The following is a 15464-nucleotide window of genomic DNA, read 5'->3' as shown; positions in this document are numbered from 1 at the left end:
AAAAAAAAAAAAAAAAAAACAGCCCACTACAGTGTGCATGCCATAGGTTACAGTGTGCATGCCATAGGTTCGCCACCGCAGGGCTAGAGTCTCAGAACTGGCACTAGAGCCTGAGCAGTGGGAAGACAAACAGCGGCTGGTGGTCTCTGTGTTGCCAGCGTGGTCTGCATCCTCCTGAGTCAGACCTCTGCGCCTGTGCAGAGCCTGCCTGTCCTGTGGCTCGCTTAGGCTCTTGGGCTCAGAGAGAAAGGATGAAGGGCAGCCATGGACCCGAGAGCTGGAAGGTCCATTCTCTCTTCTGTCACCCTGGGCCCTGGGCTGTATGTTCCTTGCTACCTGCCGCCTACCTCATCGGGTGGCTCTGCTTGCTTCTGAGGTTCTCTGGAGGCAAACAGTAATCCCGTGGGGCCCGTCTGAATCCCTGATTCCAGGCTGGATCCTCATAGACAGATGTGGGAAGCACTTCGGCACCATTTTGAATTACCTCCGAGATGACACCATCACCCTCCCTCAAAACCGGCAGGAAATCAAGGAACTGATGGCTGAAGCAAAATATTACCTCATTCAGGGGCTGGTGAACATGTGCCAGACTGCCCTGCAGGTACGGGGGCAGAGGTGCAGTGGCCTCCTGCGTCAGGAGCTGCCCCTCGTCCGGGGCTGTAAGGGCCCTTTCCTGCAGGCCGTGCAGGCGGGCAGTGAGTCCCCACCGTTAGAACCGTGAGACGTGACCTGGGCCCAGCAACCCGGCAGCCACGTGTCGCTCTCAGCGGTGTGAACAGGCCCTGCTTCTAGGTCATGTGCCTGGATGCCTCGACTTCGGGTTTTCTGGAAAGGGGGTCTGCTTGCCAACTGTTGCCAGACACCACATGATCTGTGTCTGCTCTGTCCTTACCAAGCAGGGGGTGGCTGAGGCAGAGGGGCTCTGGGTAGCTGGCTAAGCGCTCTGCCCTGTGTGTGTGTCACCCAGGACAAGAAGGACTCCTACCAGCCTGTGTGCAACATCCCCATCATCACGTCCCTGCGGGAGGAGGACAGGCTCATCGAATCCTCCACCAAGGTACCAGGAGCTCGGAGGGCTGCGGTCTGGGGATGCCAGGCCCCTGGCCTGGTGCTCACTCTGTCCTCCTTCCCAGCCCGTGGTGAAGCTGCTGTACAACAGAAGCAACAACAAGTACTCCTACACCAGGTAGGGCAGGTGTCCCGCGGAGGGCTGGGGAGGGGCTGCAGGAGCAGCTCAGAGGCCTGAGCAGCCTGAGTGGATACGGGCGACAGACCCAAGGGAAGCCGCTCGCACTCCTGGCATAGGCAGCACAGGTCTGGGTCTTAGACTCGCTTATGCTGAGGGGAAAGAAGAGGGAGTAGAAGGGGATCTGACAGAGGCATTTGAGACTTGGCCCAGGGCCTCCATTAAGTATCAGCAACTGCTCTCTTAACACGTGCCACATCAGGAGCATGCTGGGTGTCCACCTGCTTCACCTTACCAAGCGGAGGAGGTTGCCGGGAAGCCCGCGGGCTGGGAGTCCCCCTCGGCCTTCTGCAGTCCTTGTGCTTCCTGCTGGGCTGACTTTCCCCGTGGCCATGTCCTCCTTACAGTCACACTTCGATATACACAAGTCGTTGGAGGCCCAGAGTCCTCCACTCCCCGCATGACTCCTGTAGCCAGGCACATTGCCAGTGTCACCCGCAAAAGGGAGGAAACACCACCTACTGAAGTAGCCATGTAACCCCTCCCTCCAGTTTGAGAGAGCTCCTACATCATTTCTCTCTAATAAAACTTAGAACCAACTTGCTCACTTTTCCTCACAGACACTCAAATGCTGAGGGTGCCCCGTGACCCTGTATCTCATATCAGTGTGATGGGCGCAGTGGGGAGGGCAGAGCCCAGCTTGCCTCAGCAGCGCCCCCTTGTGCCAGAACCTCATTCCCAGGCCTGCTGGCCTTTGTGGGTTTTTCAGCAACTCTGACGACCACTTGCTGAAAAACATCGAGCTGTTTGATAAGCTGTCCCTGCGCTTCAATGGCCGCGTGCTCTTCATCAAGGACGTCATCGGTGACGAAATCTGCTGCTGGTCCTTTTATGGCCAGGGCCGTAAGCTGGCAGAGGTGTGCTGCACCTCCATCGTGTATGCCACGGAGAAGAAGCAGACCAAGGTATGTGGCCTTGTTCTGCCCAGGAGCAAAACTCCACCAGCCAGGGCGGTGGCGCGCAGGACAGGACTGAGCCCTTTCCACGAGATCCCACAAGGGCCATGCGTTGTTCTCTTTCCCAACCATGTTGTGTGGTGCTGGCCTCGGTTTGTTTGCAAACATTGGGATGAGGGCATGAATTTAAGAGATTTGGAAATGAGACAGCTCCTAGGAAAGCAGTGTGGTGTAAGAGCAATCAGTGGGGCTTTGGAGTTAGAATGCTGTTCCCCACCTGGTCAGCCACCTTCGCCTCTGCAGTCACGTTCCAGAGCCAGGCATGTGGGAGGCATTTCATAGGTGACAGTTCCCATATACGCAGCCCCTTCCTACCAGGAAGCAAGCAGGTATCCTGCCCAGAGGAGCTGTCTCTCCTGGGGCCCTGGGGTGAAGCCGCAGTTCATCTGGGGAGGCCAAGGGGGTGTGAAAGATGCAAAGCAGTGAGGCCCAAGTAGCACCTTCTCGGCCCCCAGATTGCTGCTATCTCCAGCTGGGTAGGGGTCTGCTGAGGTTGGGGAAGGACGGCTTACAGGAGCGGACTCTGCTTCCCCAGGCAAGCTTTGGCGGTGGAATCAGGGACGGAGGGAGGTGGAGAGTAAGGGTTCGCATAGGCTCCCAGCCCCGCCAGTGGAGTCAGGGCTCAGGGCCAGGTGAGCTGTGGCAGTGCAGTGTCACCTGTCAGATTTCTAAGTGTCCCCCTTTGTATGAGCTCCCTCACCTCTCAGAAGAAGGCAGAGCCCTTCTTGTCTGACAGATGAGGGCATGGAAGCTCCGTATGGTGCAGCAAGTTTGCTAATAGAACCCCAAGGCCTTGATTGCCATCCTCTTTCTCTTTCTCCTACACTGGAGGAGGTAAGCAGTAAAAAGGAATAAAATGACCAGGTGCAAAATAAAACCTAAAATGGGGCTGCGGCTCAGTAAGGACGCCCTGGACTCGATCCACAGTCCTGCAGAGATAAATAAATAAAAATAATGATGAGAGCAGCTGCGCAGTCAGCACTGAACTACAAACTCCGGCCTCAGTCTCCCAAACAGCAGGGATTATAGGTGTGTGCCGTCACACCCAAGGAAGCAGCTGCTTTGTATGTATTTGGTTGTTCACTGCTAAGAGATCACTGTTAACCATTACTTCACTCATAGGAACTGCAGCCCAGAAACCTTAGCCCCAAGTCCCTTCACCTGGTCAGTGGTGGAGGTCTTCAGACCTTGGCCCCCTGTCTGTGGATACATGTCCATGTGTCTTGGATGGGGGTGGGACATGGGGCTGGTGTTCATCTTCCGTACCTTTATGCCCGCAATCTCCTCATACCTCCCTCAGAAGACCTGTTCCCCGTCACGAGATGGCCAGCTTCGCTCGCGTGAGACTGGCCGCCTCATGCAGGAGCAAAGGGCCAAGAGCCCTGACACTCCGCTGCCTTACTCACATAAAACCTCCCTTGATCTCATCCCTCTCGCCCAGGTGGAATTCCCAGAGGCCCGCATCTATGAGGAGACTCTGAACGTCCTACTCTACGAGACCCCTCGCGTTCCTGATAACTCTTTGTTGGAAGCCACAAGCCGGAGCCGGAGCCAGGCTTCCCCCAGTGAAGATGAGGAGACCTTTGAACTACGGGACCGAGTGCGCCGCATCCACGTCAAGCGCTATAGCACTTACGATGACCGGCAGCTTGGCCACCAGTCTGCCCACCGCGACTGACAAGACCCGCAGGCAGTCTGGGCACAGGAGGCCCTGTCTCCCATCCTGTGGAGCCCCACCCCATCGGCCACCCCCCATTGCTGCTGTCTGGGTGTCTTGCTGCAGCACCCAAAGCATGACAGGCCTTGCCTGGGAGGTCAGGAGGCCTGGGCAGGGGAGAGGGGCTGTGTTCCGTTGTCCTGGCCTCAGGCACTTCCAGATGCATCTCCCTCCACAAGGAGCTGCTTCTGCTCTGGGATGAATGGACTGACCTCCCACCTCCTGCCAAGAACACTCCCTTAGCTCCTTTGCTGAGCACCCCCTTTCTCAGTTGAGGCCCACAGGAAGCTTTACTCTGGAGAGAAAGGTGGCTTTTGGTGCTGTGGAAGCCCAAACTTTAGCAGAAGAGGGGCTTCTTTTTTCCTAAGGTGTCTAAGCACAGGTTTGATGACTTTTTTTAAAAAAAAAAAAAAAAGGAAATTAATAGTTTTAAATCTAATAAAGGGCCTGGACATTTCTGCCACCCCTGCAGAGTGCAAGGGCCCTGTGTAAGCCAGACCCTCTGGGCCTTTTTGATGCCTTTGGGCTCTGTCTTTAAAGCACTTTGTACTGATTCAGGAAGTTTGTCATTTGCCCTGACCGATGTCTTTTTATGATCCTAATCCCCTTTTGCAGAATCAGTCTGAAGGAGGGGATAAAGAGGAACCAATAAGAAATCCTCATAACCAGCCAGTTTGGCTTTGCCGGCCTGGCCAGCCAGCCCCAAGGGCATCAAGGAAGGAAGGATCCTCAAGTTGGGACCTGTGGTATTAACAGCATCCTGTGAGACCAGACAGCTCACCCCCACGGCTTGGAGGGACTGACAGGATTGTTCTTTTTTGATTCTGGTCCTCGAGGGCATGCTGACCTCACATACCATAAAGCCAGATCCTAGCATAGGGGCCTAGAGCTGGGCCCCAGGAAGTCCACAAAGCCTATGGACAACGCACAGTGCGGGCCTGTGCTCCCAGCTGCCCCTGTGTAGAGGTGGCCAAGGCTTGTCCGTATGTCTGCCTTCCCTGACATCCGTGTTATTTATTCGTTTGTATCCTGGCTAGGAGAAGGCGGTTGTGTGCCGTGGTGTCTCTGGGCAAAGTAACCACAACAACCTAACCCCCTTGAAGACCTTCATTCCTGCTTGCTAGGTCATCTGGCCATGGGGATGTGGCACACCAGCCAGGGCAAGTTCCCCCTCGGAACTTTGGTTTTCATCCCCTTGTTTGGCGTGGCCCTCAGTGGGCAGCTTATCTGAATTCTTTCCAGAGGAGTGCTGTCAGGGAGGGAGCCGCGCTACCAGCCTAACAAAGCAGGGTGGCCGTGGCCAGTCCCACTCTCAGGAAGGAACACGGTTGCCAGGCTCATCCCTCAACTATCAAGACTGCCAAGTGGCTGCTCACTGCACATCCCAGAGCCTACAGGCAAATACCAGGCCCGGTGATGGACGCTCATGAGGACCTGAAATGACAGGATGGGGCAAGGCAAATATGACTTACTAATCAGGCATTTATTAGTCACAATCTTGAATGTATAAATAGCTCTCAGGCCAGGTGTTGGTAACCAGCTAGTAGTCTTCCAGCCCTCACCGGGAGTTAGGGTGACAATCCATTTCTTTGGCCAGATTCAGGCTTTGGCTTTGTGTCTTTCCTACAGACTGGAATGTCTCAGCCTGAGGCCATAACGCTATCTTCTCAGCTGCCCTCTGGAAGGCCTTTAGTAAATCCCCAGCTCCCTGAGGTGTTTTCATGCTTGTCCTTGGACCTCTGCATTCACTCCACCTGCTCATTAGTGCTTTGACATTCAGACCCTTGGCCATCTCAGGGGTACCTAGCTCTGATCCTAAGGAAGCACAGTAGTCTGGGGCTGGGCATTCTTCGTTATCTCCTTGATCTTAAGGAAAACACTAATACTGAATTCACTGACCTGATCTTAGCTTCTTTAATCATTCTTTCTGGCTTAACGGTTGCAGGATTTCTTAGCCTCATTCAGAAAACGCCTCTTGGCAGTGTGAATTTTTGAACTTCAGCCAAGCAAGGGAGAAATAAAAGAATGGATTAAGGTCAAACTTTGTTGGTTTCTGAGAAAACTGGAAGCTTGCTGTTAACAACATAGATGAGGACTTGTTTTTGATGAATCTGGTGCGAGACCATGGTCTGCCTGAAGAATCCTGGCATGAGAATTTTTCTTTTGTCACATAACCGCAATCCTTTGTTGTTTAGCCTAAGTGATGGAAGTAAACACTAATTTCTAATAAAACTGTTATTCTACAGTGGTACACAGCTATGTTTACGATGGTGTGCGACCACATTCACATGTGTACAGCGATACACAGCTTAGCCAGCTCACAGCTGTCGGCTCAGTTCTTGTATTTCTGTTCCCCTTATGACTTCCTATTCTAGCCAGGTCATAAAACTATTGGGTTACCTCATAACCCAGGGTCCCCCTAGTGGAGGATTAAAGAAAACACAAGAGTTGGAACTGTGATTTTAATATTAATTCAAAAATGAACCTACCTATAACAATCACTGCAGTAGGAGGAGGGAAGGAATCCTAAGAAGTGGGGCAAAATACTTCCCAACTTCTTTGGCTCTTGGAGATCTAAGAAGCTCTTAAAGTAGGTGGCTTGGTCACTGTCCATACTTTAAGCTGTTCCTTGGCCAAATTCCTGCACTTGCGGCGTGGATAGGCACAGCAGGCAAACTCAGTGTGCCAGGAAACCCGACGGGCTCACCACTCCTTTCCCAGCCCAGCAAGGCCAGAGATGCTGGTGGTCAGTGCTAAGAGCCAGGCCACTCCAGCCCCGACACTGGCCTCCTCTGCACTTGGCAGAGGCGAAAGACGAGAACAAGAGTCCAGTCCAGCACCCACTCGCTGGCAAGAGGTAGTGCCTGCAAGATATGTCCAACCAGCCTCCAGGCTCAGGGGAAAAGACACAAGGCCTAGCAGAGAGGGCAGCTCCCTGGAAGTGACTACATGGGAAGCGATCAAGGGCCCCCACTGGGTCAGAAAGGGAGCCTGAGACCCTGAGAGCAGAAATGGCGAGCACTAGTTTATTGACCAAACTTCATGTTCCAGACAACTTGTGACAGGTCAGGAAACTCCTCCAGGCCTGTGGCCGCTGAACAGTTCCTTGATGGAAAGGTTTATGGGAACACGAGATAGGCAGGGCTTAGGAGGAAGCCGGCCAGCCTTAGAGGAGTCCTACATGGGCCTTCTCAAGAAAACACATACTACACCCCGCAAAAGATAGAGCCCCACAATCAAATGTGCAAAGGATGAAGAGACCCATTTGGGCCATGATGGGGGAGAAAGGAGTTTTGCAGCAATTGTGGGTTTACAGCTGATCTGAGGGGCCAAGCCTAGGCACGCAAGGCCTCAGCTGGCCTACCAGTGAAGGCCTGAGGGTGGTGTCTTCTCATCTTTATTGCTTTCCAAGGAGAAAGGTGGGATCCGGACATCAAAGTGGGAGCCATCAGGTCTCTCGAAGCGGAACGTACCCCTGGGGTCAGAAAGAAGCTGGTTTAGAGGGAGTAGCGGCTAAAGTCTGCTGAGGATTTCGATAGGCCCATGCCCTCAGCTCCAGAGCCATAGCAGGATGAGGTAGGCCTAGGCTCTCTTCTGCTAACTTCTGACAGGACGACTGGTCCAGAGACCCAAAAACCCCTCTTAGTCCTACATGGAAAGAATCACAGCTGTCCAGATTTTGGCCCTGCAATGCACACTGCATGAACTATCCAACTGCACTCGCAGGGGAAAAGCTACATAAGCAACTCAGTGTAGCATCAAACCCCTAGATCAGTGGTACCAAACCTATGGCACATGTGCTGCAGCAGGCTGTTTGTATCACTGAAAGCTCAAAAAGGTTCGCCATCACTGCCTTAGATCTTTTTTTTTTTTTTTTTGGTTTTTCTCCGGTACCGGGAACCGAACTCACGACCTTGTGCTTGCCAGGCAGGCGCTTTTGCCGCTGAGCTAAATCCCCAGCCCTCACTGCCTTAGATCTAAGTCCTCAGTCCACATCACAGGGAACCCAGAAGAGGCAGTCACAAAAAACAGGCAAGTCCCACACAATAATGAAGAGCAGATAAGGCCCAACCTCAGGATGTGATTTGGCCCAGAGCTGACCACTGGCTCGGTGCTTGTTATGAGCTCCCACTTTTCTGACCTAAAGCTCCATCTGAGTTGAGTGGTGCCTGCCCCACTCATGCTCACTTACCACATGTGCCCACTAGAGGCCTGCAGGGAGACATGGCTGCTGTACTGGAATGCCGGCTGCTCTTTGGACAACACTGGTTCCTGTAAGGATTCAAGCAAAATAGGTCAGGCCAAGCTCCAGGGACGCATTTCCTGCACTCAGGAGCCACATGCTGCCAGTCATCATTAGTGGAGGCACGCCAACCAAGCAACCACCACAGCAGGCATTCCAGTGACAATGCGTCAGCTCCACCTCCGACAGCATGGTCACTGGCTTGGTCTTCCATTCTGCCCCTGGGAAGGTAGTCTCAGACTGGCTGATGGACTGAGGACACTAGGCAAAGACTCTGGGCACAAGACCTACTCTGAGAACAGCCCTTTCAGTGTCTACTCATGACAGCTAAGAGCTAAACACCTCAACAAGTACTCTGCAAACTGCTGCTGACTGAATTCTCCTGGTGATCTCTATTGCAGCAGTAAGAAACAGATTTTGGTAAGTAACCTGCCCAAAGTTATGTGGTGAGTATACGGCTAGAATCTGAAGCCAGACTATAATTGCGAGCCCTGCTCTTACTTTTCATGCCCCTCAACACGGATAAATGCTGTTGGATGTGGGCCCTGACACCAGTTATTCTTGTGACCTTATTTCTCAGAAGAAAGGGGAAGGTAGGCAGGGACACAAAATCACATCTCTTTAAGGGCCAGCAAAAGAAGCCTGGCATGGTGGTACACGCCTGTAATCCCAGCACTCAGGAGGCTGAGGCATTAGGATCACTGTGAATTGAAGGCCAGCCTGGGCTACAAAGTGAGTTCAAGGCCAGCCTGAACTGCATAGTGAAACCCTGTCTCAAAAAGACAATCAATCAATCAATCAATAACCAGTGAAGGATACACATGTATAAAGAGGCAAAGACAACTATGGGTGTTGCCTGGGGGAGGAGGTACGGGGCCTGTGGTGGGCTCACCTCAGTGCATTCAAATTCAGGTCTTTAGAAGACATTACACTGCTCAACAAAAAGCACACAAGCTTGGACTTCGGACTCACTTGGACTGAAATCCCAGCCCTGTCACTACTAGCAATGAGAGTGTGGCTCATCATGTAGCTTCTCCGCCTCTCTCTTCTGGGAAATAGCTGTAGCGATCTATGTCACTGGGTTATTGTAAGATTTCTAACCTGAGACAACCCAGTGTGTTCACAGTGAGTCTCTGCCTGTAACCACAGGACAGGAAGAAAACACACACAAAGCCTCGAGGACCGGTGATACTCACCCTGCCCACCACCCCTCGGCCTCGCACTGTCTCCAAGGTGCCCGAGAGGCTAAATATCCTCCAGTGCCGCTCCCGGAGCTGCACCACATCACTGTCCAGGTTCTCTAAGCGGATACAGTAGCGCCACTGTGAGGGAAGAAAGGGAGAGTTCATATTCACAAAAGAATAGACCTTGGGGTAGCCGATCTAGAGTTCTGAGAGCACAGAGGCAACAAAGGCTGACATCTTTGGTGCACAGGCTCCACCTCCCCACCTGACCCGAGGCACTCCTGAGCTCCCCCGTGTCCTCAGGAAGACACTTACCCAGTAGACATGGGAATTCTGGGCTTCCTGGGGGAAAAAAACACAAAGAGTTTAAGTCCCAGAAGGCAAGACCAAGTCTGTTCCAATCGACACGTCTCAGCGAAGTCCGAGCATTCCGGAAGGCTGCAAAGGCAGACTAAGCTGCACACATCTGTGGGATGACGGTGATAGAACTATGACCAGCAAGCCCATAGGGCGGCGCCTCCCGTGTCCATTCCTGGTCTCCATCCTGCTCATCCTGTCAAGACCACCAACAGAGCTGGAAGCCAGCCAAAGCCCACCACAGGCCCCGTACCTTCCTCACCATGCACTGCCTTTTCTCCTTGCCAGTGCTGCCGCCCGCCATGGCCGCCAGGCCCCAGTCCTGCTCCATCCTCCCACAGTCTCGCACTGCAATACTTTGTGGATCTTTGTTTCTCTCTCCCTTAACCATGAGCTCATGGAAGGCAGGAACAGCTGTTCATTTATATTTGTATCCCCAGGCCTCGCTTAGAGTGAGGAATAATAATTATGTGGCTACTAGATAAGAAGTGCAAAGACAACCCTACACTATTTTGGGCAAGGATGTGTACATTCTTTATAAGGCTGCCTCTGAGCCCCAGCAGAGAAAGGAGAGCAGGAATGGAGGACCCCTTGCTGGAACCTGTGGGTCTTGTGCGAGCCACTGCCCAGAGGCTACTCAGCCCTACCCAACACAGGAGCACTTGGAAGCAGAACCGCAGGGACATCGTTTAGATCGAAACTCCCCCACCCCAGGACTCACACTGGGGACACCACCCAGAATCTCAGGCCTAACGCTGCAGGAAGGGGCACAGGCAGGACGCATACCCTCATGCCCATGTAGAAAGGGATGACAGTGACACGGATGTTCTCGGTTGTCTCCCGGTGGACGTCGGACAGCTCTAGCCAAGGGTGGTTCTTCTCTTGCCAGGCCCGCAGCGTTTCCCGAGCCACAAAAGGGGGCGCTGGGACAAGAACAAACAGGTCAGTCCTGGCCAGAGCCCGGTGAGCTGCACTCACTCTCCAACTGCCTGACCCCTTCCCAGGAGCGGGCCTGGTGAACAGGGCGCACGCAGAGCAAAAGCAAAGCTGCAGCCCGGCCTGGCAGTGCATGCCTGTATCCCTAGCACTCAGGCCTGCCTGAACTACACGGTGAGACCCTGTCTCAAACAAATACACAACAAAAAATGCAAGGCTGGAAGAAGGCACAGAGCACTGCAAGGATAACCCGAGGGGCAGTATGATTCCACAGGAAGGACAATGAGCTGCGAGTTAACAGCCCTGGTTTTCAGACCTCCAACCGTTGCTATCTCGCAACTTTCAATCACTGCTCATCATTCCGAAGCCAGAGTTTCTATCTCTGTAAGGAGACAGCAGCCATCAGCCTCACAGAGCTAATAGGAGGCCAGAAAGGTTCTAGAGAGATTCTGTGGAACTACTTCTGCGATACTCTCCCCAAAGGAAGGGCCTTCCATTCCTGTCTCCTGGCTGAGACAGACTACCTTTCGTCTGGTCATACAGAAGAAATCTTTCAAAGAGCTCATGCTGGATGGGAACCTGGTCGGTGGAGGTGTAGGGGAGGATGTCTTCATGGCTGACATAGTCCAGGCCTGGCAAAGAGAAGCAGAGTGAGGCTCACACAGAAGAGACAGAGAGGAGCACGGATGAGAAGAAACATTTCCTGGCCTTGCCCCGGGTGGGTGACCCCAGCAACACACAAAACCAACCCCTCCCTGCAAATAAGAGGACATCAGACTCCTCTCCCGGGGACACACCAGTCCCCTTCCTCAAAGGCACTGCTCAGATGCTAACTCCTCACCTGGAATGGCATAGAGGGCCCGGCTGTCATCATGGTTAGCCAAGAAGGTCACAGCTTCTGTCTGAGATCTCTGAGACTAAAGTATGAAGAATGTCAGTGGCTTTCCTGGCACTGTCCAGTCCTGAAACCCTGGGGCCCAGGACTAATCGGGCTGTTTGACCACCTCCCCCTCCCTTTGACCCCACTGGGGTACAGGCCTTCTCCATGGACAGAACTCCCAGGCTCAGCCATCTCGCTTACTTACTATATGTGGACAGTCTCGGGCATCAATCAGCACCTGATAGTAAGTGTGAGTTTTGCCTTTCACCTCCTTAGAGCCGTGGCCAGCAGGATTCTCCGCTCTGTGGTTGAAAGAAACCCAAGATCATCCTGAAAGGAGTGGAACCTGTGCTTTACTCAGCTCCCTACCACTCCCTTACCTAGACAGGCTGCTGCCTGATGCTTTAACATCACTGGGCACCTGATCAGCAACACCCAGCCTAACCACTCGCTTGTCAGGGCAAGGGGGGCCCATGCAGCCATCATTTGCCTTACTCTCTAGATGCCTCTTGGAAAGGGGCCATGTTGAGAAAATCCAACTGCCATCTCAGTCCCCAGGGGACCACGTACACTACCCTCTCACATCCCAAGCATTTAATGGAGCTATTTCTTTTCTTTTTTTTAATGTACTCTAGTGATGGTGTGAGATTAAGGGCAAGTTTCCAACTGAACATCAAGAAACCAAGATGACTAGCCCCTCAATGCCACTGGGGTACTTAATGCAAATGGATAGTAGTGTGGGAAAGCACTCTGGGGAGATCTAAAGGGACCCTCTGGCTTAAGACTGTCCCTAACACTCAGCCCCTTTGTCTACATGGCTATCAGTGCCAGAGAAATACTCTGGGGCTGTTTCTAAGGCCCAGAAGGATGCTGCCTTCAATCATGAGACCCTAATTACGTACATCTGCAATGAACTGGGCTGTCCCCTGAGGACACTGTGGGCCTAACGAGAAGGACTTACTTTTCTGAAGCTGCAGAAGCCACATCCCGGTCATATAGTCTGGCCTGCCAGGGAAACAGGACAACACCTCGGTAGCCAAAAACACTATGAAGAAAAAGCTAGAAGAAAAGAGAGGTCTCAGTAAGTCCATAATCTAGTCTAAGTCCATCTAAGTGAGACCTGACCATGAAGCAATACATGGTGAGACTTTAGCACAAGGTCTTGTACCTTTTCTCTTAAGCATCTCCAAAACAACTTTGGAACACTACATGCCCTGTTCACCTAGCTGACTACATTCATCCCTCAGATTGCAGCTTTGGCCTTCAGGAAGCCGCCACTGACCTCCCCTCCACTGTGGACAGCCACCAACTATCTGTAGGGCATTAATCCCTTTCTAGAGTATCAACTCCATGAAGGCAAAACCACGTCTACTTGCTTTCTGACTTAACCCTAATATATAACGTCTGGTCCATTACAGGCATACAAAAAGACTGCTGAAGAAACAAAAAGTCTTCCTTACACACAAGGGGCCTAAATCTATCCCACTGGACCTGGAACAAAGCTGACAAAGAAAAAGAGCCTCACCGCCAGAGCTTACCACACTACAATCAGTTTGCTAATGAAACACCCAAAGTTTGCTTTTCTGAAAGTTCTCTGCACTGATTTCATACCATCCACTATATGAAAGAAATCCTCAACCACTTCACTTTCTCTTCTCCACACTAATAAGCAAACAGTCCCTCTCTACACTAACTTGGAAAGAGAACATGCTGATGTATTAAGTGCATTAAAATCCAGGGAAACAGAAACTTCATCTTAAAAACTTTGATTCTGGCCCAGCATCAAATATTAAGATGGAACAGCAGCAGGAGTGTGGCTCAGTGCTAGAGCACTTCCCTAGTACTGTATGTACTTGAGTTCAGTTCTCAGCATCACACACACACACACACACAAAGAAAAGAAAAAAACAAAGAGAAGAACGAACCATACCATTAAGACCTGTGACCAAATGTGACTCCGTTCAAAAGCTGATCTGAAAATGAAGGCCAACCTAGCCCAATACTTACCTGCCCAGTCTCGTATTTTCCGTTCTGTTTTGGCACCTCAAACACACCAACTGTCTCCAATACTTTGCCCTCCGCTCGGTTTCTGATTAGAAAGGAAAAGAACAAGCAAATGAAAAGCTGAGTGGTTAATGATTTTTTCTTTTTTTATTTTATTTTATTTTTATTTTTTAATCTTTTTGAGACAGGGTCTCGCTATGTAGTTCAGGCTGGCCTTGAGCTCACTTTGCAGCCCAGGCTGGCCTTGAACTCGCAACAATCCTCCTGCCTCAGCCTCCTGAGTGCTGGGATTACAGGCATGTGCCACCATGCCCGGCTTCTTTTTTTTAGACAGGGTCTCACATTATGTAGTTCAGGCTGGCCTTGAACTTCCAGGGATCCTCCTACTTCAGCCTTCAGAGTGGTGGGATTACAGGTGGGCATTACCACACCCAGCCCTGAGTGGATAATGATTCTTATCAATCAGAAAAAATAATCTAGTAGGATATTTATGGGCCAGGACAATGACAGTAGAGAGATTTGGGGCAGTGTGGCCAGCTGAAGCTGGTCAGAGGCCTGCCAAGCTATGAGAGCACAGAACTGCCTTTCCTGCTTTGAGGGCAGGCCACATGCCACTGCTTGGTGGATACCTTCCCAATCTCCCAGTATTAGATCTGACTGCTCCCAAGTCACTGTCTTTCCTCTTTCCTCGGCACCCCTCTACTCATATCATACCCTCAGGCCCTGCTTAAATGTACCCTTTTCTCCATTTCTTCTCTAACTCACTATCCTGACCTCTGACAGCATTTTAAATGTCCTTCTCACTTTGCATTTCAGTTGTGTCCCTGTCTCGTCACCAACAGAAATTCTAAGTTTTCTGAGAGCAATACCTGTCTTTGATTAGCCTGTGCTATCCTCAGAGCCTAGTGTGTAAGATACGCTCAAAAAATTCCTGTTCTGTGTCATAATTCCGCGTCCACCTCCCCTCGAAACGACAGTCTTTAACCTGCCCTTCAGAACCTAAACAGATTCCCTATTGGACTCCAATGCACTCCGCTGAGCCCTGCAGTCTCTCACTATAGTTTTGTTCGGGTTTACATCAGTTTTCACACGGGCCTTGAACTGCAGACGGCTATCACCTCTTCCAAATATCAGGAACTATCTTATCTCAGCCACTAGGTCAGCTCTGGCAGTCACCTCTCTGGTCAGTGTTGCCTTTCAAAGCACTGTTACTCTATTTTGGAGGTGCGAACTTGATCCACTGGCCCCAGTCTGATCCACCTGTCCCATGCCCAGAAGCACCGTTCACACCAGCACCGCGCCTGCAACCCCTTTCTCCAAGTCACAGGCAAACCTGGGCCCCGCAAGGGCCCACACGCAAGTCGACTTGTTTCCTACCTCTAACACCCTTGTGAGGGACGCCATGACTCGACAGGGGCTGGGGGCTGAAGTCAAAAGCTCTCGGGCTGCACTAAAAGGCTGTCCACTAAGAGCGGAGCTGGGGACCCGAGCTGGGAGCGTGGGCAGGCCCCCTCCGAGGCTGCCCTGCACGGCCGGGCTCCGGGCCGCGCTCCCTGCCCTGCTCCTGGCACATGTCCCAGGCACGGCACGTCGGCTCCCCGCTCGGGACCCTCTCCCGGCTCCAACTCCGGTCACCCTCGGACGACCCGGCCTCCGACCCTCCTTACTGGCCACGAACACGATCCCCGGGGCTCCGGGCCCGGTCCCCGCGCCCCCTCGCTCGGTCCCTCACCGGGACGAGAGATGCCTCTGCGTCGTCGTAGTCGCCGCAGGTGGGAAGCCCGGTGCTCCCCCCGCGGCACACAGCGGCCTCGACCCTCGGGCAGCGGTCAGAGACCGGGACCACCAGCGGCTGCCCACGGCCAGGGCCCGCCGGGCCACACAAGCAGCCATGTCCGGCCGGAGCGCCCGCCCGGCTGCCGACACAGGGCCCGACCCGCG

At 52.6% G+C, this 15464-nt stretch overlaps 2 protein-coding genes across 3 annotated transcripts in view; one reads left to right on the top strand and one right to left on the bottom strand.

Moving 5' to 3' along the window:
• Tnfaip1 (tumor necrosis factor, alpha-induced protein 1 (endothelial)) overlaps window positions 1-6170 on the top strand; it is a 13362-nt gene extending 7192 nt beyond the window's left edge. For both annotated transcript variants that reach the window (XM_005402769.2, XM_005402768.1), the window contains exons 3-7: window positions 432-601; window positions 968-1057; window positions 1134-1186; window positions 1956-2151; window positions 3644-6170. In XM_005402769.2, the coding sequence (XP_005402826.1) occupies window positions 432-601; window positions 968-1057; window positions 1134-1186; window positions 1956-2151; window positions 3644-3880 (746 nt within the window). In that variant the 3' untranslated portion in view covers window positions 3881-6170. The remainder of the gene's footprint in view (window positions 1-431; window positions 602-967; window positions 1058-1133; window positions 1187-1955; window positions 2152-3643) is intronic.
• Window positions 6171-6367: 197 nt separating this feature from the next.
• Poldip2 (polymerase (DNA-directed), delta interacting protein 2) lies at window positions 6368-15464 on the bottom strand (the record flags this gene model as incomplete). Its single annotated transcript, XM_005402761.2, is given in 11 exon segments — window positions 6368-7394; window positions 8112-8191; window positions 9359-9484; window positions 9662-9688; window positions 10490-10626; window positions 11164-11271; window positions 11481-11556; window positions 11725-11821; window positions 12481-12578; window positions 13527-13608; window positions 15256-15464. Coding segments are annotated over 11 exon segments (1107 nt in total). The 3' UTR covers window positions 6368-7279.

This window comes from Chinchilla lanigera, unplaced genomic scaffold (genome assembly GCF_000276665.1).
Source record: "Chinchilla lanigera isolate Chin_1 unplaced genomic scaffold, ChiLan1.0 scaffold00080, whole genome shotgun sequence".
Lineage (NCBI taxonomy): Eukaryota > Metazoa > Chordata > Mammalia > Rodentia > Chinchillidae > Chinchilla > Chinchilla lanigera.
This window is presented reverse-complemented; position numbering and strand designations above follow the sequence as displayed.